At 54.1% G+C, this 26,164-nt stretch overlaps 1 protein-coding gene across 1 annotated transcript; it reads left to right on the top strand.

The window, feature by feature from the left end:
- On the top strand, positions 1–24,782 carry WNT9B (Wnt family member 9B). Its single transcript, XM_045890198.3, has 6 exons — positions 1–115; positions 3,113–3,178; positions 17,223–17,283; positions 17,646–17,902; positions 19,323–19,588; positions 20,415–24,782. Exons 1-6 carry the CDS (start codon positions 1–3, stop codon positions 20,886–20,888), a joined length of 1,239 nt encoding a protein of 412 aa, XP_045746154.1. The 3' UTR covers positions 20,889–24,782.
- The last annotated feature ends 1,382 nt before the right edge of the window (positions 24,783–26,164 follow it).

The following is a 26,164-nucleotide window of genomic DNA, read 5'->3' as shown; positions in this document are numbered from 1 at the left end:
ATGCGCCCCCCGCCCGCGCTGGCCCTGGCCGCGCTCTGCCTGCTGGCGCTGCCCGCCGCTGCCGCCGCCGCCTACTTCGGGTCAGTGCCCGCCGCGCCCCCGGCCCGCGTCCCCGGCCCGCCTGCCTCCCCTCCTCGGGCTAGAGCAGGGCCAACATTTCCCTTCCGCTGGCCCCCGCCGCGGCGGGACCTCGAACTCAGACCTTAGCCCCCGGCGGACCCCAGTCCCGGCTCGCTGTCGGAGTTCGCGCCCCGAGCTCGGTCTCTGGCTTCCCCAGCTCCGGCCCCGATCTGCTGTCCCACTGGGTCCTCTTCGCCGCCGCCCTTCCCACCCCGCCCTGTCCGAGACCTCATCCCGCCCACTCCGCCCGGCCTAGGACCCCGGCCCGAGCTCCCGGACTCTGCACACGTTTCGGACCCTGGCCCCATCCGCACGGCGCGCCCGGTCCCTGCCGGTCCAGGCGTCCCTCCCGCGCTCGGATGCCCTCTCTGGATCCTCACTCCGTGCCCTGTCTGCTCGTAACCTGGTCTCCGTCCAGCCACAGTCCTCGCCCCGGGCTCTCTCTCCACCCTCTGCCTTCCCCCTGCGGAACCGAGACCCTGCGGGCTGGGTGGCTGGGCGGGGATCGCGCGGATACCAGGGGAATGCGGACCTGCGGACGGTGGGGAGTGTCAGCTGGAGATGCAGGAGGGAAACTTCCGCTAGGGAAGCCCAGCCAAATCTCAGACCTGGCGTCGGGTGAATTCTGGGGAGAACGACCAAGAGTGAGAAGGGAGGAAGGGTACATGATTGGAAAAGGAGGATCAGAGTTGGGGAGACCCCAGGGGAGGGAGCGGGAGGGAGTGGGGAGTGAACGCAGCGCAAGTTACAGGGCAACTGTCCCTCTTCCTCTGACCTAGGGACTTGGGTGGGAGGTGGGGTCGTGGGTGCAAAGGCACTCACGTGACCTCCACCCAATGCTTGCTCCAAATATGTACAGGCTGTTACTTTAATCTTGTCATTTTTTGTGATCTTCACTCCAAATCAGGGTGAGATTTACAGCCTGCCTAAAGCAAAGGCGAGAAAACACACCAAGCCAGTGACCTGCCAGAGACTGTTCTTAAAGACCTGCCAGGGAGGGGAGTAAGGATCTGAGAAGTCCCCGTACAGGCAGAGCTAAGGGCTGTGGGCTAATTTCCGGGTCATGACCCTGGTTAAAAACGTGCTTTGGCTATGAGCAGGGGCCTCTCCTGAAATATAAGGGGGTGGGGTGGGGTAGGCAGGTCAGCCCAGACCCTAGCTCTGAACTCAGCTTGCTGGTGACCTGGGAAGACCAGTCTCTGGGCCTCAGTGACCCTTTTGTACAAAGAAGGGGCTGAACTTGATAGAACTGAGCCTCTATTTCCACCCAGAGAGCAGTGCACAAACATGTTTGTTTGACAGTGATTTCAGGCTTGAAGGCATTGCTGTCGCCCCAGCAGGCAGGGTATAATGGCGAGGGCACAGACTTTGGGTTCAATCCCCAACCCAGCTACTTGCTAGCCCTTGCTCTTGGCCAAGTCACTTAACCCCTCTGTGTCTCAGTTTCTCATCTGTAAAATGAGGATAATAGTGCCTATTTCATATGAACACTATATGAGTTAGTACATGGAAAGCGCTTAGGATAGTATCTAGCACATAGTAAATGCTCAACTAATGCCAGTAATTGTTACTAGTGAGGAGATTAGGCATAGTAGCTTGGTATCCCAGCCCTGACAGGGGTTTCTGAGCTGGAATGGAGAGCAAGAGGACAAATGCACCTGCATCCTCTTGGACATCAGCTCATTTCCACAATTCTTTTTGGGGGTTTTGGAGTTGGGGATGGGGCGAGGGCCAGGTAGGTGAGGAGAGAGGGGCTCCAGGGGGCCTGGACCACCCTGGTTGATATGGTTGGAAGGGAAAGGAATTTGTGGCAGTGCACAGGGTAGAATTTGAGACTTGTGAGCAGAGGAAATCAGAGGTGGGGGATGGTTGATTAGGCCTGGGTTAGGGCTGAGAGGGATCATATGAGTATGAGTATTAGAGCCACCTCTTCTTTTTATTTTTAAAGATTTTATTTACTTATTTGACAGAGAGAGACACAGCAAGAGAGGGAACACAAGCAGGGGGAGTGGGGAGGGAGAAACAGGTTTCCTGCTGAGCAGGGAGCCCGATTCGGGGCTCGATCCCAGGACCCCCGGGATCATGACCTGAGCTGAAGGCAGATGCTTAACCATCTGAGCCACTCAGGTGTCCCTAGAGTCACCTCTTTCAGGTCATGAACCCAACTAAGCAAGGCTGACAAAATAGACTCCAGCCACCACTCCCCCCAGTCTGGGGAGCTGGACAAATACTTGGAGAATAAGCTAAAACTGGGGCCTTGGGCTGTTATGTGTTTAGTCTCAGAGAATGGACAGGATTCAGCCTGAGTTCTCACTGAGGAAGCCCTATCATGACTCAGTCAGGCCAGATTCTCCAGCTTCCCATCAGAATTTGCTCTCTGGTAGGAATCTGATATCAGTCATCCACACTATAGTGAGAATGGAAGACAATGTGTTCCTCCTTTCTCCAGGTCATTTGCACTTAAAGTCTCATTTTCGATTATAAGATGAAATGTTTGGGCATTTGGTAAAAGCAAATTCAAACATCAGGAGAGCAGGTGAAGCCAATCTTCTTGGGGTCTTTGAAATCACAGAATCAGAGACTTAAGAGTTGGACGTGCCCCCGAAGCATCTCTGGTCCAACCCCCTGTTTCAAGCAGGTCATGTACGATTATTCCCATTTTTCAAATGAAGCAACCATCATCCCCAAACCACAGTAAGCTGGCAACTGTTTCTGGGGCTTTTGTACGAACCCAGAGCTGAATTCTGGTGATGCTGAAAATGACCTAATTTAGTATTGCAGTGATTTACAAATCACTTTTCTCATTCAGCCTCTCTCTCTCATCTGATCCTCAGAGCCATTCTTGAGGTCTATAGGATGGTGTAAATAGTTCCCCAAGGGAGCCCGGGGGTCAGAAAAGTTCAGTGATTCACCCTATGTCACACAGCAAATCAATGGGAGAGGCAGGACAGAAACCAGGTTCTGCCCCCAGTCTGGGCTCTTTGCCCTCCAGGGAACAGTCTGCAGAGCGAATACTGTGTGATCATCCAGGGGAGCAACAGCTACAAGGAGCTGGAGGGTAAGGGGGTAGAGGGTGGCCCCCTCCCCTGCTTGGCCACTTGGTCAGGTTACTTGCCTCCAAGGTCTATAGCACCTGGAGATCCTAAGTTTCCCTAATTCTAATGGGCTGATCCTGGCCTGGAAGTCTAGGATTGCTCAAGAGCTCATGTTCTGGCTTGGATGGCTTGGGAATTCTGCAAATATTAACTGGTGCGGTGTTTTATAAATGAACATGCACTGTATTATGTGACAAGTGGAGCCCATGACAGGTCTCATCACCCAATCCAGTCTTTAAGTCATCCCAATAGCTTCATAACTCAAAGTCATTCCTGTGGATACAACTTTGTAAATACTGATTGACTTAGGCGGTGCTTTTATAATGTGTGACCTCTGCTAGTTAGGTTCCTTTCCTCTCTACAGAGGGTACAGACAAGTTTATGAAAGCACAGGCTTTGGAGTCAGCCAGACCTGAGTTTAAATCCTGGCCGTTTGTCTTGCTCGCTGTGTGGCTTTGGGCAAATGTCTTAACCTTGCTGAGCTTTAGGTGATGATAATACCTATCTTAGAGGCTGATGCGAGGCTTCACTGAGATGGTGGATGAAAGGGGCCTGATTGGGTGCCTGTCCAGGCTCCCTTTTGGTGGTTGCTGGGGCTCTAACCGTCTTCTTGGCTTATGTGAAGAAAGCAAACCACCACCTTAATTGTTTTCCCTAATCAACATTACCTACAGTAAAATGCATGCGTTCTAAGTGCACAGTTGGGGTTTTAACAAATGCATACCCTCGTATAAACACCGCCACAACTACTGCATGGGGGAACATTTCCATCAGCCCAAAGGATCCCTATGCTCCTTTGCAACCAGTCCTCCCCCACCAGCCCCAGATCTTCACTTCTCTGCTTTCTGTCCTTATAGATTAGTTTGGCCCTTTGTAGAAGTTCACATAAATGGAATCATCTGGCATATAGCCTTTTGTGTCTGAATGGTTTTGCTCAAAATAATGTTTTTGAGATTCATCCACTTTGTTACATATATCAGCGCATTCCTTTTTACTGCTGAATGGTATTCTACTGTATGGACGTACCACTCTGTGTTTCTTTATTTACCAGCTGATAGACATTTGGATTGTTTCCAGTTTGGGGCTGTTCCAAATAAAGCTGCTATAAGCATTTGTGTACACGTACATATATGGGTATATGTTTTTATTTCTCTTGGATAAATACCTAGGACCTGACTATTGGATCATATGGTATGCCTATGTTTAACCTCATACGAAATGGCCAAATGGTATTCCAAAGTGATTGTACCATTTTACGCCGTGATGTATGAGAGTTCTAATTACTCCGTACTCTTGTCAGCTACTGGCGGTCATAATTTCAGCCCTTTTAGTGGATATGTATTGATATCTCATTGTGGTCTTAATTTGCATTTTCACACTGATGAATGGTGTGTTGAACCTTTTTAAAAAATATTTATTTATTTATTTGAGAGAGAGAGCGTGATCAGGGGGCGGGGCAAAGGGAGAGAGAATCTTAAGCAGACTGGGTGCTGAGCGCGGAGCCTGATGAGGGGCTCCATCCATCTCACATGACCCTGAGATCAGGACCTGAGCCAAAACCAGGAGTTGGACACTTAACTGACTTTACCACCAAGGCACCCCACGTGTTGAACATTTTTGCATGTGCATGTTAGTCATCTGAGTATCTTTTTTCATTGGGCTATTCTTCTTCTTACTGAGTTGTGTTTTTTGTGTATTTTGAATCCAGGTCCTTTGTAAGAAAGTATTGGCAAATTTCGTCCCTATCTTTGGCTTGCCTTTTAATTTTCTTATTGGAATCCTATGAAGAACAGAAGTTTTTAATTTTGATGAAGTACAATTTACAACTTCTTGTATGGTTTGTGCTTTTTTTGTGTCCTACCCAAGAAATCTCTGTCTACTCAGAGGTTGTAAAGATTTCCTCTTATGTTTTCTTCCAGAAACTTTATAGTTTTAGCTTTTATACTTAGGTCTATTTGTTCATTTTGAGTTAATTTATGTGAATTGTGTAAGGTCAAGGTCAAAGTTTATTGTTTTCCATGTGGACATCCACTTGTTCCAGCCCCATTTGCTGAAAAGATGGTCCTTACTCTGTTGTCATTTTTGTTGCAAATTAATTGATTCAACATATGAGATTCTATTTCTGGACAGTTTATTCTGTTCCATTCGCCTATATGTTTATCCTTATGCCAATACCATATAGGATTGATTATAGTAGCTGTATGGTAAGTCTTGAAACCAAGTACAGTAAGTTCCCTCTCTCCCTCTCTCTCTCTCTTTTTTTCAAAATTGTTTTGGGGCACCTGGGTGGCTCAGTCGGTTAAGTGTGTGACTCTTGATTTCAGCTCAGGTCATGATCTCAGGGTCCTGGGATAGAGCCCTGCATTGGGCTCCATGCTCAGCAAGGAGTCTGCTTGAGGACTCTCTCCCCCTCTCTCTCTGCCTCTCCCTCTCTCTCTCTCTAAAATAAATAAATAAATCTTTTTAAAAAGTTGTTTTGGCTATTCTAGGTCCCTTATATTTCCACATAAATTTTATTTTATTTTATTTTTGTAAATATTTTATTTATTATTTGACAGAGAGAGATCTAGCGAGAGAGGGAACACAAGCAGGGGGAGTGGGAGAGGGAGAAGCAGACTTCCCACTGAGCAGGGAGCCTGATCCGGGCTCTATCTCAGGACCCTGGGATCATGACCTGAGCCGAAGGCAGACGCTTAACGACTGAGCCAGCCAGGCGCCCCTCCACATAAACTTTAGAATCAACTTATCAATATCTATAGGAAAGCCTGCCGGGATTTTGTTTGGGATTGCATTGAATCTATAAGTCAATTTATAGAAGATCGACATTCCAACAATATTGAATCTACCGATTTATAAACAGGCATATCTCTTTATTTAGGGCTTTTAAAAATTTCCTTCAGCAATGTTTTGTAATTTTCAGCATGCAGGTCGTGCACATATTTAAAAACTTATTCCTAAGTGTTTTTTGTATTTGGATGGTATTGTTTTCACTTAAATACATTTTTAGAAATTGATTGGGTCCTGAGAAAAACAGCATTGGAGGGAAGAATGGGTAAAAGAAATTTTACTGCTTTGGGGTGGTAGATTGAAAGCCAAACATCACTGATAAGAATCATTGTGTTTGGGGAAGGAATTTAGGCCGGCTTGTCCCTGGCTGAGCTGTAACCACCCCCACCCCCACCCTCCCACCCCCCCACCCCCGAGGAGGAGTTGGGCTCTGTAGTTGGGCTCAGGGTCAAACCAGCCCCCTCATGGATAGTGATGGATTTTCTAAGGTTGAGGAGGGCAGGCAAGGCACGGGGACTCCTGGGCTGGAATCCCCTAAGCAAGAGAGGTCCAGGTGCCTTGAGAATTATGTGCTCAGGTAGAAGTTGGGCTCAGGAGGAGGTGGGCCAGGTGCTGTGAGGGTGACCCCACCCTGGCCTCAGTGTAAGCAGGGAGAGAGGCAGCCCGAGGCCCTGCTACAGTGTAAGGAGCACTGGACTTGGAGTCACATAGATTGAGTTCAGATCTTCCATCCAACCCATTTATTAACTGTGACTTAGGGCAAGTCAGTTAACTGTTCTTTTTTTTTTCTAAGATTTTATTTATTTATTTGAGAGAGAGAGAGCATGAGCAGGGGGAGCAGGAGAGGGAGAGGGAGAAGCAGACTCCCCACTGAGCAGGGAGCCCATAATGGGACTTGATCCCAGGACCGTGGGAATCATGACCTGAGCCGAAGGCAGCCTCTTGACTGACTGAGCCACCCAGGCGCCCCAAGTCAGTTAACTGGTCCAGCCTCAGTTTTCTCATCTATTAAATGGGCTAGTCCTTAACCTATAGAGTTGTTGTAGTTAAATAAGTGTATATAAGGATATTTTATTTATTTATTTGACAGAGAGAGATATAGTGAAAGAGGGAACACAAGCAGGGGGAGTGGGAGAGGGAGAAGCAGGTTTCCTGCTGAGCAGGGAGCCCGATGCGGGGCTCGGTCCCAGGACCCTGGGATCATGGCCTGAGCCAAAGGCAGACGCTTAACGACTGAGCCCCCCAGGCACCCCTTAAATAAGTGTATATAAACTGCTGAAATGCTATCCATATGTACAGAGTTCAAGAAATCTAGTGATCTGGTCTTAGAGACTCCCAAGTTAGGAGCACCTCTGGTGTCCTATGTTCCTTCCCCTCTTCATCTTTGCCCCCGTCAATGTCCAATTCAAATCCTTTCCGTGCTCAGCATTTTATGTGCATGATCTCATTTATTCATTGTGACATCCCAGGAGGTAGGTGCTGGTAGAAGTCTCTTCATATAGGTGAGTGGGAAAAAAGCTCAGAGAGGCCAAGTGCCTTGCCCAAAGTCACACAGCTAGTGGCTGGCAGCACTGAAATTTGAATTCTGGCTCGTCAGCCTCCAGAGGTTTAGAGCCAACCTCGTCATCCCCACCTCCTGCTGCCTCCGCCTCTCCCCCTGGGCCGCTCTGACCCTTGAACCCTCCCCTCTGTCACCCACACTCTTACCTGGCATATGACCTAGGCATCTCTTGCACCTGCTTGTCTTAAACTCTTGCTTTGTTACCCACTTTTTTCATGTGCTTATGTCTTCGATTCATGCATAGCGCCCTTTAGGCAAGGGTCTTAGGGCCCTGTTGTTGGCTGAGTCCCCCGCAGCCACTTAGCACTGCCTCATGGTCCACAGTGAAAGTCTAGATGGGCAGCCCCTCTCCCTCTCGCTGGCCCTTCCTCTCCCCCAGAATCTTCCTCTGCCCCATCGTATTTGCTCTTCCATCACCTACTTACACTTGGCTCTCTTGAGCACACACTGCTTTGTCATGACCTGGCGTCTGTCAGGATAGGAGGTAGAAGCGAAGCAGAAAGCAGAGACTTGCCCCTGTCAGACTCCAGAATTCAGCTACAACTGGCCTTCCATGGGAATCCTGATGGCAGCTGGGATGAATTGGGGGGTAGAACAGCTGCTCCAGCCCAGACCCCCTCACTGGAGAGATGAAGACCGAAGGGGGGGTGGTGGAGAGTCTCAAAGAGCAAGAATAGGCTTCAACCACCATGTTCTGAGTCCTGGAAATTCTTTTTTTTTTTTTTTTTTTAGTAAGCTCTACACCCAACGTGGGGCTTGAACTCACTATCTAGAGATCAAGAGTCACAGGCTCTACCCACTGAGCCAGCCAGGCACCACCTCCCCGCCAGAGTCCTGGAAATTCTAGAGACTGGTTTTAGGGCAAGAGCAGAGAAAATCTGCTTTCTTGATAGTTCCATTCCCTTTAAGGCCAGGTCATGTCAGAATTCAAGAATTTTTGAATTTTAGAAAGGTAATATAATGCATATGCCATATCTAGGGCAGCACCCCATTATTATTTTTGCAGAAAAATACCTACATGTTGGGATAAAGGCAGACCATAAATATTCTCATCTGGGTTCAGGTCAGGACACTTGCTGCCATATGAATTCACCGTGACTGCATAAAAATCTTTAATTGTCCGAGCTTTATCGAGTTGGAATTGTGGGTGAAGGTTTGTGAACCTGCAGGAAACTTTCAGCATGCGCCACCACGAGAGGCTGTGCAAGCTGAGGTTTAAAGAAAGACTTTTGGCCAAGTTCTTGTCGGGTCCTCCTCGCTGGCTATCAAAGGGAGGCTTCAGCTGCCTGGCACGGCTTGACCCCGGGAACTGAGGTCCGGAAGGAACAGACCTGACTTTCTCAGTCCCCACAGGGGCTGAGCCGGCGGCCGGCGGAGTAGGGGTCTGACTGACGGTGGCCAGGTGCCCCGAAATCTGGCACTGGGGAGAACACGCGCCAGTGATCAGAGTCGGAGGGCGTGGCCGCAGGCAGGCTCCTCCAGAGCCACGCCCTCCAGGGCCACGCCCCCCCCACGCCTGCAGAGCGGAGCTTGGGAAGGTTGGAGGTGTGGGGTGTTGGGTGGACCCTGCAGCCTGGGAGTGAGACAGCAGGGAGGCCAGGGGTGTGGAAGGGGAGGCTGAGGGACAGCCTGGAGCTATACTCTCCCGCCTGGGGTTGGATATCTGAGGGATTTATGCAGCCAGCAGGTGTCTGAGGATCTGAGCTAGGGACGGGGGACCTCAGGGTATGAGAAACCAGGACCTCTGCCAGGGGCTTACAGGCTACTTGGAGAGTCTGTCTGTGCAGCTCTGAGGAGGAAGAAAAAAGTGTCAACCACGCAGAACTAAGGATGTTATATCTGAAAAGTGAGAGAACGCAAAGAAAGAGGATGGTTAGGAGAGATGGGGCTGGCAAGTAAGGAGGGCTTCCTGGAGGAGGCAGACAAGCATCAGAGCATGCTAGCGCTGGATGGGGCCTCAGGATCACCTTTCCCATTCCTTGCATTTTGAGTCAAGTCTTGAAAAAGGCTGTGGCCATAAAAGAGTCCAGGAGATCCATGAGGACTTTTGGACTGGGAGAGGCATCGCAGGTAGGGGTTACAGCTTGAAGGAAGGCATGAAGTGGACTGAGGTAGCCATGGCAGGAGGACCAGGAAAAGACTGCCCGAGGGGATGGACCCTCTGCTACAGGCCCGGCTGGCTCTGAGTCCAGGACTGTCCAAGGTGGGGAAGCTGTCCTGGTCCGGCTCTGAGGGGGTGGGGAGGGAACCCCGCTCTATGCCCAAGGGAGCCCCTTACAACTTCATCCCTTAGGGCAGTCCTGACCACCCAGGTGTCCCCTAGGCACATTCAGGACGTGGCTCCTTCACCAGATTGGGAGGCTCCTGCTGTCCTTGGAGCTGAGAGGAGAGGTGTGGAGGTGTGGACCATCCCTGGGCCCTGGAGGAGGACAAATGGAACAGGCAGCATGGGACATCTCTGCCTAGAGCAGCCGCAAACAGCGGAACTACCCGAATCACACAGGGATCACACATAGGGCATTCCCCGGGGGCCTGGCTCTTCCAGGGCCCCCAGCTCAGCCTGAGCCTGCCTGCCCATCTGTGGGGAAGAGGGGGACCACCCAGAGCCTGCCCAGCTGGGGAGTTGGTCAACTTACTATGGTTTAATAACTTGGCCGAAGTCACCTAGCCTGGGAGCCAGGGTTTCAAGGTTGGGGCCGAACTGGGTGGACGTGTTGCCTGCCATAAGAAGAGACATCCTCAGAGACTACTTGCCTTTTCCTGCAGTCCCCACCCTGTGTCCTCTAAACTACTCCTCCCGTGGGTCAGGTCTGGGCCTGTGAACCCAAGAAGCTGGGAAAGCTTGTCTTAAGGCTTCCAGCCCCACTTTTCTCTACCCCCCACCCATCCTTGCTCTAGGCTTCCCCTTCCTCTTCGGTTTCTTCATGATCCTAGACCCTCTCCTGTGATCTTCCTTCTATCTAGCCAAGTAGGTTGTCAGGCACTAGGATTGCATCAGACTCTCACACTTTAGTATGAATAAGCAGGCCACTTCTCTAAGCTTTATTTCTGATGTTTAGCCAAAAAGAAACTGAGTTTTAGACCAGGAAAAAAGTAGGCTTTTGAACAAAGCACACTTCTCTCCCTTTAGCTGCCCAGGGGTCCAGAGGAATCCTAACCAGATTGCCTTCCTTTCAGTCCTACCCATCTTGTGTTCCTTTCATCCTAGACATTTGCTGTGGTGGTGCTGATTTTGCTTCCCTGAAGTGTTGCGTTGAAACTGAAAGCAGAAACTGCCAGGCTTGACAGAAACAATCAGGAATCCCATCCTAGTCCTGGGTCACCTTGGACAATAAATATTACATGAACTCCCAGGGCACCAGACAGGTCAAAGCAGAGACCTGCACTCTTGGCAAACCCCTTGCCCTCCTGCCTGCCCCCAGAAGCCTCTGCAATACCTCCCAGGAGCCATCAGGGCAAAGACCTCTGGACTGGGTGATCTTGAAGGGCTTCTCCAGCCTTAAAATATAATGATTCAATTGGTGTGCATTTGGACCCAGCCAGGGAGCTGGGGGGAGATGTTCCTAATCTCAGGCCTGCAGAAGCGAGGGAGACCCCTGCACATGGGGACCTTTGGTGGCCACTGTGCCACCTGATCCATGTGCCAGGGATGAAGGCTTCCCCTCCAGTGCTTCTGCCTGAGCCTGAGTGGAGAGGGAGAGGGACAGGAAGGAGGAGGGCAAGCATTTCCTCCGCAGATGTAGCACTGGCCAAGCTCAAAATACCCAAGATTGTTGAGATGCAAAGCATGCTTGCTGGGCAGGTGGCTTGCTGCTCACTTAGCTGTGAGCACACGTCTGCCCGATGCCATCCTCAGCAGGCAGCCCGGTGTGCGTGGGGCTGCAGACAGGAAGTGGAGCTGTTCTTGGAGAGACAAAACCCACAGCTGGGCCCAGTTCTTTTCTCTCTGAGCCAGGGCTGTGCTGGGGTAGGGGACGAGGCTCTGGGGATGAGCTCTGGGGGGGGGGGGGGGGTGACCAGATTCAGTCCTCAAGCTGGGTTCATGGAGTCCTGAACTTAAGAGCTGGGGAGGAAAGGAGGGGTGGAGCCAAGAGGGGCTGAGGGGGACGCCGACAAGGATGTAGTGAGTGATCTTTTGTGTCTTTCAGTCTTCCGTGGGGAGACCTGGCATGAAGCTGACCCTCAATAAGGTCGTTGATATTTATATTTAAGTGAATGGGTGAGTGAAGGGGGCTGGAGCTTTTAGGAGTAGAGGTGGGGGGAGCGCCTGGGTGGCTCAGTCGGTTTAAGTGTCTGCCTTCAGCTCAGGTCATGATCTCAGGGTCCTGGGATCAAGCCCTGTGTTGGGTTCTCTGCTTTGGGGAGCCTGCTTCTCCCTCTCCTCTCCCTCTGCCCCTCCCCCTGCTCATTCTCTCTTTCTCTCTCTCTCTCAAATAAATAAATAAGTAATCTAAAAAAAAAAAAAGTAGAGGTAGGATATGGCAACTGGTAACTTGGCCAGGCTGCTCATTAAGGATGTGGTCTTGGAGGAGGCATGAGGTTGACACGGAATCCAGGAGAGGAGAAAGGAGTCTGAAGGATGGAGGGAATGGCATGCTGCTCAGCAGCATCCACTTGGGGCCCCTCAGCGTGACAGAAAGAGGGGAGAGAAGCTTGGGGTGGGTGTTGAGGGTACCCCCCCCCCACCAGAGGGACTGTTGGAGCCAAAGGCCCTCTCTTCCCCCGCCAGGCATCACCCTCAGCAACTCTCCCTGCTGGGAAGAGATGGGTGGTGGAGAGCACCGGGTGGGGGTGGGGCGTGGGTGGGTGGGTGTGGGTGGGTGTGTAGGGGGATTTAGTGAGGGCTGTGAGGTGGGCTGAGATGTTTGAGATGAAAGCACAAAGGGAACACTTACCATGCAAATGGCCCTGCAGCGGAAGCCTGTTATCGGGAGCATCTAATGGGGTTTTGCAGGGCCAAGGCCAATGCTCCGGGCAGGGCAAGGCTTTCCTGGTTCCCAGGCAGCTGCCCACAGTTGGCAAGGTCCCTGGTGCCAGGCACAGCTCCTGGCCCCTCCAGCTAAGGGTCTAGACAGGCTGGCATTGCCTGGTGCCCTGGAAACCGCCAGCCTTGTCCTACACCACCCACCCACTCCCTCACCCACATCCTGGGGGTGACCTCCTCTGGAACCGTCAGACCCTCTCAAGCAGAAACAAGGGTGGGTGTGTGTGTCAGGGGGAGAACAGCGCCTGGGGCACCCCCAAGTGATGGGAAATGCACTATACCTGCCTGGTCTTCCCCGACTAGCCAGGGAGCCTCCCTAGGACCTTCCTCCTGCCTCCTCCCCACCCCCCAGGCCCCTTACTACAGGTAGGATGGGCCTGGCCAAGGTCAGGTTCTCACCCAGATGGAGCTAAGAGTTCTGATCCCTGAGCACCTCCTGGTTGTTCCACCGGGAGCTGGGCTGGTTCAAAGCTTTCTTCTGCTTCTTAGGGCCTTGGGAGAATCTGGAGCACTACTGAATCCTACCAAGTTCCTTCTAGACTGGAGCTCCTCAGGGGCAGGAGCACGTCCCCGTGGCCAGCACGGAGCCTGGCACATAGTGAGTGCTCAAGAATGACACTTCTCTGGAGCTTACTATGTGTCAGGCACTGTTCTAAGAGCTGTGCAAATGTTAACTCATTTAATCCTCCCCAAAGCCCCGCGAGGTGGGTACTGTGGTGATCTGCATTTTATAGGTGAGGCACAGGGAGGTGAAGAGCTTTGCCCAAGGTGACACAACTGGTAAGAGGTGGAGGCAGGATTTGAACACAGGCAGCCTGGTCCCGTCATGCTCTCCCACTAGCCAATGTGTATTTGTTAGATGGGATGAGCTCAGCGGGAGAGTGGACCTTCCCAAGGTCGCCAGTGAGCGAGGGCAGACCTGGGACCAGACTACCCAGGCCAGAACAGCTTGGGGGCCTGGGGTCCTTGGGTTCCCTACTCCAGCAGGTGGTGAGTGATTATTCCAAGGTGAGCTCCATTTCCTCTCTGGGGCTTGGCGGTGACTGGGGTCCTGTTGAAGGTAAACAAAAGCAGCCTCCTGGGACACTTTCTCCAAATCCTGGGAGAATCCTCTTTTCCTTCCTTCAGGGTCATCCCAGGTGGACCTGCTTTAGCCAAAACTGTGGATGGGGTGAGCGTTGGGGAGTGAAAGGAGGCCAGGGGAGGAAGGGCCAGCAGCGGGCAGAGGAGATCTGGGGGTAGGGGTATATGTGAGGTGAAGTCCTGAGGGGACACCTTGACTTTTCCCACCCTGGGAAGAGACAAGGTGGCCCAGGGAACAGCTGGGGATGCTCCGGAGTCAAAGCCAGAGACATCTTGTTGTATAGGGGTGGGGGTTTCTGGTCTTATTATTAAACTAAGGGCTGAGGGTACAGAGAGCAGAGGGTCTCAGGCTGGAGGCAAAGAAGGGAGGAGAATGGAGCTGGTCACATGGGATTGTTGCTTTCTTCGCAGGAGAAGAGGGACTGGAAGTCAGCCTGGGTGGGGGGGTGGCGACTGGAAGCAGAAATGGGGGAGACCAGCTGCACCAAAACCTTTTGGGGGGTGGCCTGGTCCCACAGGGCTCGGGAGCACTTGAGCCGGGCAGAAGTCTGGAGGAGCTCTCGTCCCACAGCCCAGAAGAGCAGCTAACAACTTCACAAGTTGTTCATCCTCTGCTCTTGAGCTCAGAACACTGGCTACTTATTTGGTTGGTAGCATCTGACCAGACCACAGGGCAGCATCTTTATGAAAACTCCAAATTTTGTCTGGATTCATACGACTGACGAAGCTCACTTGATCTTCCCAGGTGTACATTTTACCCCCATGGGGCCCAACTAACATGTGGGCGATTAAGATTCTGCAGAGAGGCAGGGGTGGGTGGGGTTCTCAGCCCTGGGGTGCCAGGGAATGTGGTTTCTTCAAGGGGAGGGGATCATGCCCACAGACCCCGAAATGGACGGGAGCCTGCAATGCCTAGAATTCTTCTGAGGTCCGGGAAGAAGGCTTCCCTAGCAGATGCCACGGGATGGGCATGCGGACGATAGCTCACCAACAGCACCTGAGGAAATACGGTGTTTTCTAAAGTTGATGTCATGGCACTGTTTCTTCAAAGGAAATGTGATCCCAACCACAACATAGGAAATAAGGAAAAGGGAAACTGGGTCCTGGAAGATCTCCCAGCTGTCTTCGTAGGTCCTGAGAGGGCTCCTAAGGCAGTGCCAGGCTAGTCTTCTCGGACAGACCAGGGCCCAGTGTGGCCTGAGGCCTCTATGCGGTTGGCTGCCTTTCCTGACCATTAATCGCTACTAAGTGTCATTACTGCTAATAAAATTAACCGACTTTATACTGGACTTTTTCTGGGGCCATCAATCACAGGGTCTATTACACGAAATTAAAAAAAAGGGGGGGCCTATGGATGGGAGAGAGGGTCTTTGCTGGCCCTGGCTCACAGCTGCAGGCTAGGGCCTGCTGGTCCTTCACAGCTGTCAGAAGCTCATGATCAGTGACAGCACCCTTGGTTAGACGACCAACTCCAAGCCTTAACGCCCTACTATAGATAGGAGTGTCGAAGGTAAGAACACGGCTGCCCACAGGAAGACTCTGGGGCTGGGGCTGAAAAGCTCCCCAAATTCTCCCACCACTCTCACCTCTGCTTCTCTCTATGCATTCGGTTCATTGTTTTGCTCTCTCTTTGGACCAGCTTCTCCTTTTTATCTCCAGAGTTACAGGCCCAATCACCCAAAGAAAGACGGAGAGAGAAAGCAACTGTAAGCGCAACTTAATTCAAATTCCAAATTCCCAGAGAAAGGACTGATTGGCCCAGCCTGAGTCACGTGATCCTCATTGGTCCAAACGCTAGGTCGGAGCGGCAGGGTCATGTGGTATAAAATGGTCAGCCACATGGTGGTAACCATGTAGATGGGAAGAACCAGTGGGTAGCCAACTCAACAGGTGTCTGCAATTTAAAGGTCTTAGTAATAAGGACTCAAAAACTGATAGATGATCGAAATTATGTAACAGAAAGTATAATGTTATATACTTTGGTATATATCGTATATATATATATATGGTATATGTATAAAGGTATATATATAAAGCTGTAATGGTATAATAATAATAGCTATTGTTCTTGGAATGGCATCTGAGACAGGCCTTGAAGGATGTGCAGCCCCTCTGGTCAAAATTGCCCTCACTCCCTGCGTGTTCTCTCATCTGTCCATCAGCTGCTACAAGGGTGGTCCCAATTTCTGAACGGTAGGAACAGTGTGAGCAGAGTTTTCCCTCACACCAGCACCTGCTGTGGGGAGGAGACCATCTGAGGGACTAACTGGTGCCTGCTCCCTTTGTCCCCTTCATACTGGAAGCCAGTCAGGGTGGGGCCCCCTCAGCTAGAGCTGACATCTGGACCTGCCAAGGGTCAAGCTCTAAGGGTTTCCTGCCAGGCTGCAGGGAGGGGTTTGGGTGTAGACCTGGTGGACCGGAAATTTACCCATTTGCCCCCAGATTAATGATTAACAGGTCCCTGCCCTCACCCTGTCTAGCAGGGGAGCCTAGGGCCAGGCTGGGCCAGGAGGAGCCTGATAGCATCTGTCTCTGCTCAGAGGTTTCAGAGATATGCTCCACACTGGGTTGGCTGCATCTGATGGATTTAGAATCTATGGGCACTTTCTGGGGGCACCTGGGGCCTGGCCAGAACCCACACTCTCCCTGGGGCAGTGTGGCATCCAGCCAGATGTCCAGGCTGGGTCAGGTCGCTCCAAACACGAGAGCCATGTCCTCGGCTCCATGGGGGGTGGGCCTCTCCTGGAATGGCGCATATTCTACCCATGCTGAGGGCCGCCAGGGGACAGGATAGGAAAGAGGAGAATCCTCTCAGAGAGCTTCTGCGGAGAGGGAAGGTGAGCTCTAATGGTATTCCCTGTCTTGCTGCTCATCGACTTTATGGCTCAGGCCAGTCACCGCCTCTCCATAAAACTTTGTTTCCTTATCTGGACAAAGGGAAGATCTGCCAGGTTAAAGAATAAAGCCTCTTGCGAGAGGAAAGAATTTTGAGATACTCCAGCCTGCAGAAAGGTGAACCAGTGTGTCCCAGGCACTGTGGTTGGTACTTTCCATATAAGCCTCCCAGCAGCCCCAGGAGGTGGAAAGGATCCCCCTTTGCACTTCCCAGAGGAGAAAACCAAGGCTTCAAGGCGACATGGCTAGGAAGTGGCAGCCTGACTTCAGAATCCACGGACTTCGGATAGAGTAGAACAGGAAGTCTGGAGGGGATGGTGTGATGGAAATTCATCCACCCATCTGTCAGTTCATCTGTCCATCCGTCCATCTGTCCATCCACCCTTCCTTCCTTCCTTCCTTCCTTCCTTCCTTCCTTCCTTCCTTCCTTCCTTCCTTCCTTCCTTCCTTCCTTCCTCCATCCCTCCCTCCCTCCCTCCAGGTACTCCCTAAGCATCTCTTTGTAACAGGTACTTAGTGGCCAGAAGGTTGAAGATCTAGCTGGGAATTGCAGAAACAGGCTAGGTGGGCATGGGATTATTTGGGCAGCCGTATAACCTGAGGGAGAGAGGGATATCAGGGAAATTGCGGAGCGTTTGCCCAGCACCTCCACCCGTCTGCCTGCCCCTGCTCTGAGGAACGTGGCTCTCCCCTCCAGACAGCAGCCAGTACCATGCACAGTCCTTCCCAAACATCCCCGATCATAGACGTTGCCCAAGGTATGTGGTAAATACAGATCCCCAGGCTGCACTCCAGACCCAGTGTGGACCCTGGGCATCTGTATTTTTAATAAGCACCCAGGTGATTTTTATGATTGGGCAAGTTTGGGAAATAGAATGGGTAAGAACAGCAGAGACATTGGCCTCTGGAAAACTTGGGCACGAGAGCTTGTTCCAAGCACTTGGGTTTCCTACTCTGAAAAATGGGCCCATAACCACATGGGGCTGGCCCGCCTCCCGGCAGGGAATAAATGAAGCCCCCAAGAGGGCCCCCTCCCCCCTTGCTTGTCCCCTGTCCTACCTACCCCCTTCCCCCATCAGGACCCCCAAGGGTCACTGTCTCCCTCTCTCACTCCCTCTAGCCTGACCGGGCGGGAGGTCCTGACGCCCTTCCCAGGGCTGGGCACGGCCGTGGCCCCTGCACAGGGTGGGGCCCACCTGAAGCAGTGTGACCTGCTGAAGCTGTCCCGGCGGCAGAAGCAGCTCTGCCGGAGGGAGCCTGGCCTGGCCGAGACCCTGCAGGACGCTGCCCACCTCAGCCTGCTCGAGTGCCAATTCCAGTTTCGACACGAGCGCTGGAACTGCAGCCTGGAGGGGAGGACCGGCCTGCTCAAGAGAGGTAGGGAGGAGGGCTGGGGGGGGGGGGAGGAGGGCTGGGGAGGAGGCCTGGGGGAGAGGAGGGCTGGGGAGGAGGCCAGCCATCCTGCCCCCCCCCCGGCCCCTGGGCCCAGGCCATGCTGCCCTTGCGAACCTAGCATAGTCCCCTGCTAGAAGAGTCCCAGGAGTTAATGAGGCCCAGCCTTTCCCTTGGTTTGGGGGGGAGTGGAGGAGCAAGGGAGACCCGGGAGAAGAGGAGGCACAGCCCATTCCTGGATCGAGGAGGAGCCCACAGATGAGATGGGTGGTCCCCCAGTCCCCTCCCTCAGCCTCCTGCACACACGTGCACAAAACAAGGGGCAAGAACATATAAGGATGGAAGGCAGGTAATAGTTGGCCAAATAACCTGAGATGGGCCAAATTCATGTGTTCCCTCATTCACCCGTGACTTTGTTCATCGCACCCGTCGGTCTGTCATTCCCTCCTTCCCTTCCATTCACACCCTACCTTCTTCTCTCCTCCCTTCCTCCCTGCATCCCTCCACACCTCATTCACTAAGCGTCTGGTGAGGCTCGCAGTGAGCCGGCCTCTGTGCTGGAAGCTGGAGGCACAGAGCTGAACCACACCCCATCTACACTTGGAGAGCACACAGCCTTGGGGGGGGGAAGCAGCTCAGTGTGTGACTCTGTCACCAAGGAGCAAGGGGCTTTCACAGAAAGGCAGTGACGGTAGAGAGGGGAGCCGGCCCCCTTCCAGGCCAGCTGCTCTCCACGGCGGGGGAGGGTCCGGGATGGAGCTGATGCTACTCTCCCACCCGTGTTAGCAGCACCCAGGTCCCCCGGAGAGCGGCGGAGGGTGGCCGGGTTTGCGCCAGGCCCCAGCAAGAGTACAGGAGTAGCGATGGTCCTGGCGGGGATTGGGATGATCAGTCCCAAACAAGTCAGGCAGGAGACTCACAGTCACTCTGTCACTGGGTCTACTGCACAGGTAGGGAGCAGAGAGTAACATCTAAGCGGGATCTTGAAGCCCAGGACGCCCACAGAGCATATTTCAGGGGATCAGGGGCCTCAGAAATGGGTTGGTCCAGTTTGCCCACACATTCACTTGGAGTCAATGTCAGTGGTTTGGCCTCAGCATGTGCCCAAGTCACTTCTCGGCATCTTAGTGTCCTCGTCAAGAGGCAGGAACCCCTGTCTGCTGCCCTAGGAATCTGGGCATATACGCCATAGTAAATCTGAAAGTTCCATCTACCCGGCAGCCTGCAGCCTGAGGCTAAGGGGCGGGTGATAGGAGGCTGCCCCGAGCCATGTCCTCAGCTCCACACGACCCTCGTCCGGCTCATCACGGCGCCCCCATCATCCTCTTCTGCCCTCAGAGGGCAAAGGGCAGCCTCTGAGCCCACTCTCCTCCTCCCTCCCGGATCCCTCGGGTGCCTGGCCCAGGTTTCAAGGAGACGGCCTTCCTGTACGCAGTGTCCTCGGCCGCCCTCACCCACACTCTGGCCCGGGCCTGCAGCGCCGGCCGCATGGAGCGCTGCACCTGTGACGACTCTCCGGGCCTGGAGAGCCGGCAGGCCTGGCAGTGGGGCGTGTGCGGCGATAACCTCAAGTACAGCACCAAGTTCCTGAGCAACTTCCTGGGGCCCAAGAGAGGAAGCAAAGACCTGAGGGCCCGGGCGGATGCTCACAACACGCACGTGGGCATCAAGGTGAGCACGTTCCCCAGAGGCGCAGAGCCCTGCCCCAGCCAGGGTGCTGGTGCAGGCAGCCGGTCTGTAGGAGGCCCCTCGGCACACGCGCAGCTGTCCCCGGGGAGCCCCATTCCTTCCACCGACATGCCCTTACCAGGTGCCAGGAAGTAGGGAAGGGTCCTGGGCACCATCGCAGGCTAGGCAGCAGGTGGGAGCCAGGCTAGGGACTGAGCCCTGATGAGGCCGAAACATATTTGAAGAAGGGTCTCCATTCCCGGGACTGGCCTTCCTGGACGTCCCAGAAGCAAGTTTGAAAGCTTTGATCTGGTGCAACACCCCCACTTCCTCCATTTTACAGACGGAAAGACGGAGGAGGCCCAGGGAAGGGAAGGGGCTTAGCAGAGGCACATGCTAGTGGGAGGCCGGAGGGTAAAAAGTTTCTTGGTCTATTGGGATCAGAGGCTGGGAGAGGCCGGGGTTCTGCTTCTTTTGGAAACTGACTTCCACGTCCTCACTGCTGCTAACTCGGTGTAAACCAGGGCTGCTGTGCTCAGTTGTGCAAGCTTTCTCCTCCACAAGGACTCTGGGCCAAGGCAAGGAGCAGGGGCTGAGATCTGGCCCACGCTGCTCTCCCCGAGGCAGGCACCTTGGCCCGGCGGAAGGGTGGCCTTGAACTAGTCTGCACAAAGGCGGCACGTGGGTTAGCTTGGGTCCTGTTTGCCTCCTTCTGCTGCCTCTCGCCCATCCTGCTGCCACGTCCCTGCCAGGGTCTACGCTCTGGGGGCGGGCTGGCGCCGTGGGCTCGGGGGCCCCGGCCACAGCTGCATTCTGTCTCTCCCTGCAGGCAGTGAAGAGTGGCCTCAGGACCACGTGTAAGTGCCACGGCGTGTCGGGCTCCTGCGCCGTGCGCACCTGCTGGAAGCAGCTCTCCCCCTTCCGAGAGACGGGCCAGGCGCTCAAGCTGCGCTATGACTCAGCCGTCAAGGTGTCCAGCGCCACCAACGAGGCCTTGGGCCGCCTGGAGCTGTGGGCCCCTGCCCGGCCCGGCAGCCCCACCAAGGGCCTGGCCCCGCGGCCTGGGGACCTGGTCTACATGGAAGACTCGCCCAGTTTCTGCCGGCCCAGCAAGTACTCGCCGGGCACGGGGGGCAGGGCGTGCTCCCGGGAGGCCAGCTGCAGCAGCCTGTGCTGCGGGCGGGGCTACGACACCCAGAGCCGCCTGGTGGCCTTCTCCTGCCACTGCCAGGTTCAGTGGTGCTGCTACGTGGAGTGCCAGCAGTGCGTGCAGGAGGAGCTCCTGTACACCTGCAAACACTAGGCGGGCTGCCCGGGGTGCCCGGGGGCGCTGCCAGGACCCCCGGCGCTCGGCCCCCTTGAGCCCCCTCCCCACCCACCCCCACCCCCGCCCCGCAGGGACGCACAGCAGGCAGGCACTCTCCGATGCCCGCGCCCCTGCACGCGCACTCCTCCCTCCGGGGCCTCAGCCGCCTTTCCCTCCGTCCACATTCCACAGAGAGAGGCTCGTGGGGACCTGCACGGAGGGTCCCCAGCCTTGTTGGAGCAGGAGCACAGAGTCGGAAAGGAGGTGGGGGGCCGGGGAAGGGAGACCAAGAGGAGGCCAGGACTGCGGGTCTTAGGCGGGGGACATCCCGCTAGCTCCATTCCTCGGGTGAGTGGCCGAGAGCCAGCAAGATGTTGGGAGGTGAGCTCCCGGGCCAGCAGGGCACGGGAAGGCAGTGTCAGCTGGTTGCCAAGGCTGGAGCCTGGCAGGGATGGGTCAGTCCAGCCCGGGGGCCCGGCTCAGGTCACAGTGAGCCCTGGGGGCCATGCAGCTCCACCCCCGGTTGGCTTTGCTGTGCTAGAGGTTGGGGGAGAGGCCGGGAGGTAGGGGCTGTTTGTTTGCAGAAAGGAAAGCTTGCTGGGCTCGAGTGGACCCAAGTCAGATACATGCCCTGGAGCCCTGTGTCCTTGATTTGGCTTTTAAAATAGGCACTGAGGCCTCCTTCTTGCCTTGAGAGCTGAGTCATGCACGCCCAGCCAGCCCTGCTCTGTAAGAGCCCCAGCGGATGCGAGGCTGGTGGGGTCTCGCTGTCCCCGGCTGGCGCGCAGATAGAGAACCAGGGCTGTACAGAGCGACAGCGACCCCTCCCCTGTTTTCCGGCTGGGGAACCTTTAGTCCCAGCCCAGGCGAGGGTGACAGCCTTTGGTTGGAGGCAGGGATGCAGGGAGCTCGGCTTCTCAGCTTCCCCTTAGGCCCTGTTTGGTCAACTGCCCGTGGCTGCAGTCACCCGTTCCATGAGGCCCCAGCGCAGCTGACGTTCGCGACCCAGAAGAGTTCTGGCTCCGGTTACAATTCCGCTCTTCTAGCTACTCATTTAATTAAGGTTTTGCCCTGACGTTACAGGCTTTGCTAAGCCTGCCTCCTTGGGGGCCCCCTTCACTCACGGAGGGCCCCCACTTTGGCTCATACCTGAGGAATAGAAGTGACTCTGCTAATTTCCTCTGATCCTGTGGACATTTAAGGGGCTACCTGCCAAGGCCCCTGTGTGGGAGGAGGAGAGAGTAGCTGGTACATACACACACACATGCATGCACACCCCTTGGACCTGCCAGGCTGGAGGGTTCCCATTTAGCAGCACACACTCTGGTTCAGAACCAGGACCTTGCAGGGCTCACTCTGCTAGAAGCTGAATGCCAGCCAGGAGGAAGTGAGTGACCTCCTTCGGGAAGCCCTTGGCCGCTTTGCCAGCCCTGCCGCGCCCTCTGTCAGCTTCCTTTCTCCCTGAACCCAGAGTTGCTGACCCTCTGCTGAACGGAAACTTCAGAATCAGCCGTATGCTCAGAAACCACCAGTTCGAGCCCAGGAAGGAGTCCCGGGCTCCCCGGGACATCCAAGGGTGAGGAGCTTCCCTGGCTTTGGTGAGTCAGGGCAGCTTGTGAGATGCTGGAAGGATCTCTGGCTGCAGAAGTTCTGAGGAGAAGCCAAACTTACCTGAGACCCCCCTCGCTGGACTGACCTTGCTGGCCCAGGCAGCCGGCCCACCTCTTGTCAGGAAGAGCAAAAAGGAGAGCGGGCTGGTTTTCTAGTTTCTTCCACTCCCCCTACTGTATGGAGACTGTTTCTTGGCCAGCCCAATCCATCTTGTTCCTCTGAGACCCCAACTCTGCCTCCACCTTGCCCTAGCCCTCGTTATAAGGCGCCAGAGGCCTCCCTGGCAGGAAGAAGGAGTCTGATCCACCAACATATCATCTGCACCCCAACTCCCCTGCTGGCTGGGGTTGGAGGAGGATAAAGGCAGACTCTGAGGGCCCCTCGGCCTGGGGGGTCCTCCCCGTCTAGCTCCCCCTTCTCCTTCCTTTCTCTACCCTTTCTCTTCCGGGTGTCCCCAAAGGTCCACCTCAGCCCTGCTGGGGCCCCTCATTCTACAGCTTTAAGGGAAACGCTCACAGGGTATTTTTTTGTCTACCTCACATACGTAGTTTTTAGGGCAAAAGAGAATAATTTATATAGCTAAGATATATGAGAAAATATTTATGTATACTATTTATATAGTTTCTATATTTCATGGGCAGCACCTGCGGGGGTTGTGTATGCCATCAGAAGCCGTCCTGTCTGAGGAGACACCGCCTGGCTTGGCCGGAGCGGGGCCGCCCCTGCGCTCTTCCCCAGGGGGCTGGGCTGTCTCGTAGGTCCTGCAAGCAGCCTGTCTTGGCGCTGGTGAGAACGCATCCCCTCCATGCATGAGCCCTACTGGGCTTGGTCTGGATCTTCCTTGTGAAGGTTTTGTAAATTCTCTGTTCTGGGTCCCAGGCCCCTCTTCTGCTCTGGCGAAACTGTCTTGCTCATAATAATGATGACGAGAAAGATGGCCACACTTTGCGTTTGTAAAGCACTTTCGGTCTTCAGAAACACTCCTGTTCCTTTAATCCCGCTTGATTTCCCCCGTTATCCCTGAATTGTGTGTGTGGTGGGGGGCTCATACTGTGCGGGGTTTACAGATGCGGCCCAGAGATGGAGGGCTGTGCCCCAAGTCACACTAAGGAGGTCCGCTCAAGGAGTATTTTCTGAAACTGCATGGGCCAGGCACTGTGCGAGCTGACTTGCCCTGAGCCTAGGAGCCCCCAAGCCTGGAGACACGTTGAGCCCAAGAGCCCAGGGAAGTGGCTCCTTCTGCTGTGTGTGACCCCGGCCTTTCGGATCTGGACAGCACGTCAGCACTTCTCCAAGCAGAGTCCTGTGTCTCAGGGGCTGGGACTGCCTGAGAGGCCTGGAGAGAAAGGGCCCCAGGGGCTGCTTGAGAGGAGTGGGCGACACCACAGGGCCCCTCCCGGCCCACAGATGGGTTTCGTTTGCTCTCATTTGTGGTTTTCTCTTAACGAATTGTTTTCCATTGGATTTCTGGCTTGCCTTGTGCAATGAATCGGGCTGGCCAACGGGGCGTACTTTCTCACCCGGCCATAGTCAGCTACAGAGAGGGAACCCTATTAGACAGGCCACATGGGGGTCCCCAGTTTGCCAAGTACCCCCCACCTCAGTCCACCTCGCTCATGGGTGTTCCCGCCTGGCTCTCGTGGGCGCATCGTGTCCCTCCCCCTGTCCAGATAAGCCCAGTGTCCCTGTGTCCTTCACGGCCGGGCCGACAGGCCCACAGGCAGACCCATGCCAGCCCAAAGATTATTTCTTGCGTTCCAGAGTTTCCTCTCTCAACAACCAATGAACTTCAAGTGTTTTTTGTCTCAGCGCGTTGTGGAATTCTAATGGGAGCTATCATATACTGAGCACCTGTTACGTCCATCCCTTCAATCAGCGATTACGTAGGGAGCCCCGACTGAGCGCCAGGCACCTCTCTGGGCGCTGGGGTGTAGCAGCGAGCGAAACCAAGTCCCTGTCTCGTGGGGCTGACACTCTAGTGGGGGAGAGAGACAATACACCAATAAACTCCATGTCAGATATTTGTACCCACTTTGTCTTGATTTATTGCAATAACACAATTGGACACAACCAGTGAAGGCTCTTGAATGCCCCTAGGAAGCAGGGATGTCAGGATTTGAGCACAGATCTGCTGGCCTTCAAAGTGTGGCTTGTTCCCTCTCTGGACTGCTGCCTCCCCTCAGATAGAGGTAGGGGAGGAATGGATCACCCCCCCCCTTTTTTTTTTAAAGATTTTATTTATTTATTTATTTATCAGAGAGAGAGAGAGAGAGAGCACAAGCAGGGGGGAGTGGCAGGCAGAGGGAGAAGCAGCCTCCCTCCTGAGCAGGGAGCCCGATCAACCAGGACCCTGAGATCATGACCTGAGCTGAAGGCAGAGGCTTAACCAACTGAGCCACCCAGGCGTCCCCGGATCACCCCCTTTTATGGATTCTGGGTAAACTGAGGCCTAGAGGAAGGAAGTAACCCAGCCAAGGGTAAGTGCTAAGTCAGACCAGGCTGGAGGCTGGGTCCGCTCCTGGACTTGATCAGTATTTCTAGCGTCCTCATCCCATGGCCAGCAATGCAGGTTGGGGTGGGGGGCAAGATAATGCAAAGCAGGAGCCTTCAGGGACTTAGGGTCCAGTAGGAGAAATGAGAGGCACAGCTGCCCAGTGGTTTGGGCCCTTTTATGGGCGAGCCCCCAAGTTCCTTTCTCTGGCCATACTGCCTTCCCAGTATGCTTCGGGAAGGGCATGCCCTTCACCGCCACTGCCCCGGAGGTCTGACGGGGGGAGCGGGCCCCTTACTGAGCAGAAGGCAGCAGAGAGGGCTTGGCAGCTGCCCTGCCCAGCTCTCCAGCCCTGCTGCCAGCCCTGCCCTGGCACCAGATCCCCAGAGAGGGAGGCAGAGGGCGGTCCAGTCCAACTGTGCCCGTCCTAACGTGCTCCTTCTGCTCAGCGTTCCTCGGGACCCGGGGACCGGCTGGTTCCGAGCGGTGACGGAAGCATCCATACAGCAGGCTCCAGTGTTCCGAGGGAATTCGTACCTGTTTTCTCACTTGAGCTTCCCAAGGCAGGCACCCTTCTTCCCTTTCTATAGACAGGGAAACTGAGGCACAAAAATGATTAAGAGACCCACTGAAGGTCACACAGCCCAGAACCCAGGTCTTTGCCTCCAAACCCTATATTCTTTCTACTCTACACCACCTTTGGCCTCCCTCCATCAGCTCCTGCCCATAAACCTGTTCTCAAACAGGCCTTCAGGCCTCTTCACCCCTCAGCTGCTCGGTGAGGGGATTTCTTCCTGGGGATCAGTGCTTGCTGAGACAACCATGGGGCGGGCACTTCACCTACGGTATCTCCCCTTTTAAAGACATGGAGCCACGTGTACTGTTTCTCACTTCCTCTCTATACATACATATATTTGTTGAACCATTTGTGAGAACATTGCAGACACCAGGACATTTAAATACTTTATTACACGTCTCCGAAGAACAAGAACATTCTCCAAAAGAACCACAAGGCCATCATCATATCCAAGACACAATATTATCTACCACACATTCCCTATTCAAACTTCTGCAGTTGTCCTTCAAAATTGTCCTTTCTAATTTTTTTTTTAAAGATTTTATTTATTTATTCATGAGAGACAGAGACAGAGACAGAGAGACAGAGGCAGAG

This window comes from Mirounga angustirostris, unplaced genomic scaffold (assembly GCF_029215605.1).
Source record: "Mirounga angustirostris isolate CCGP_5_RB_7025 unplaced genomic scaffold, mMirAng1.0.hap1 SCAF_17, whole genome shotgun sequence".
NCBI lineage: Eukaryota > Metazoa > Chordata > Mammalia > Carnivora > Phocidae > Mirounga > Mirounga angustirostris.
Note: the sequence above shows the minus strand (reverse complement) of the source record. Positions and strands in the feature narration are given on the sequence as shown.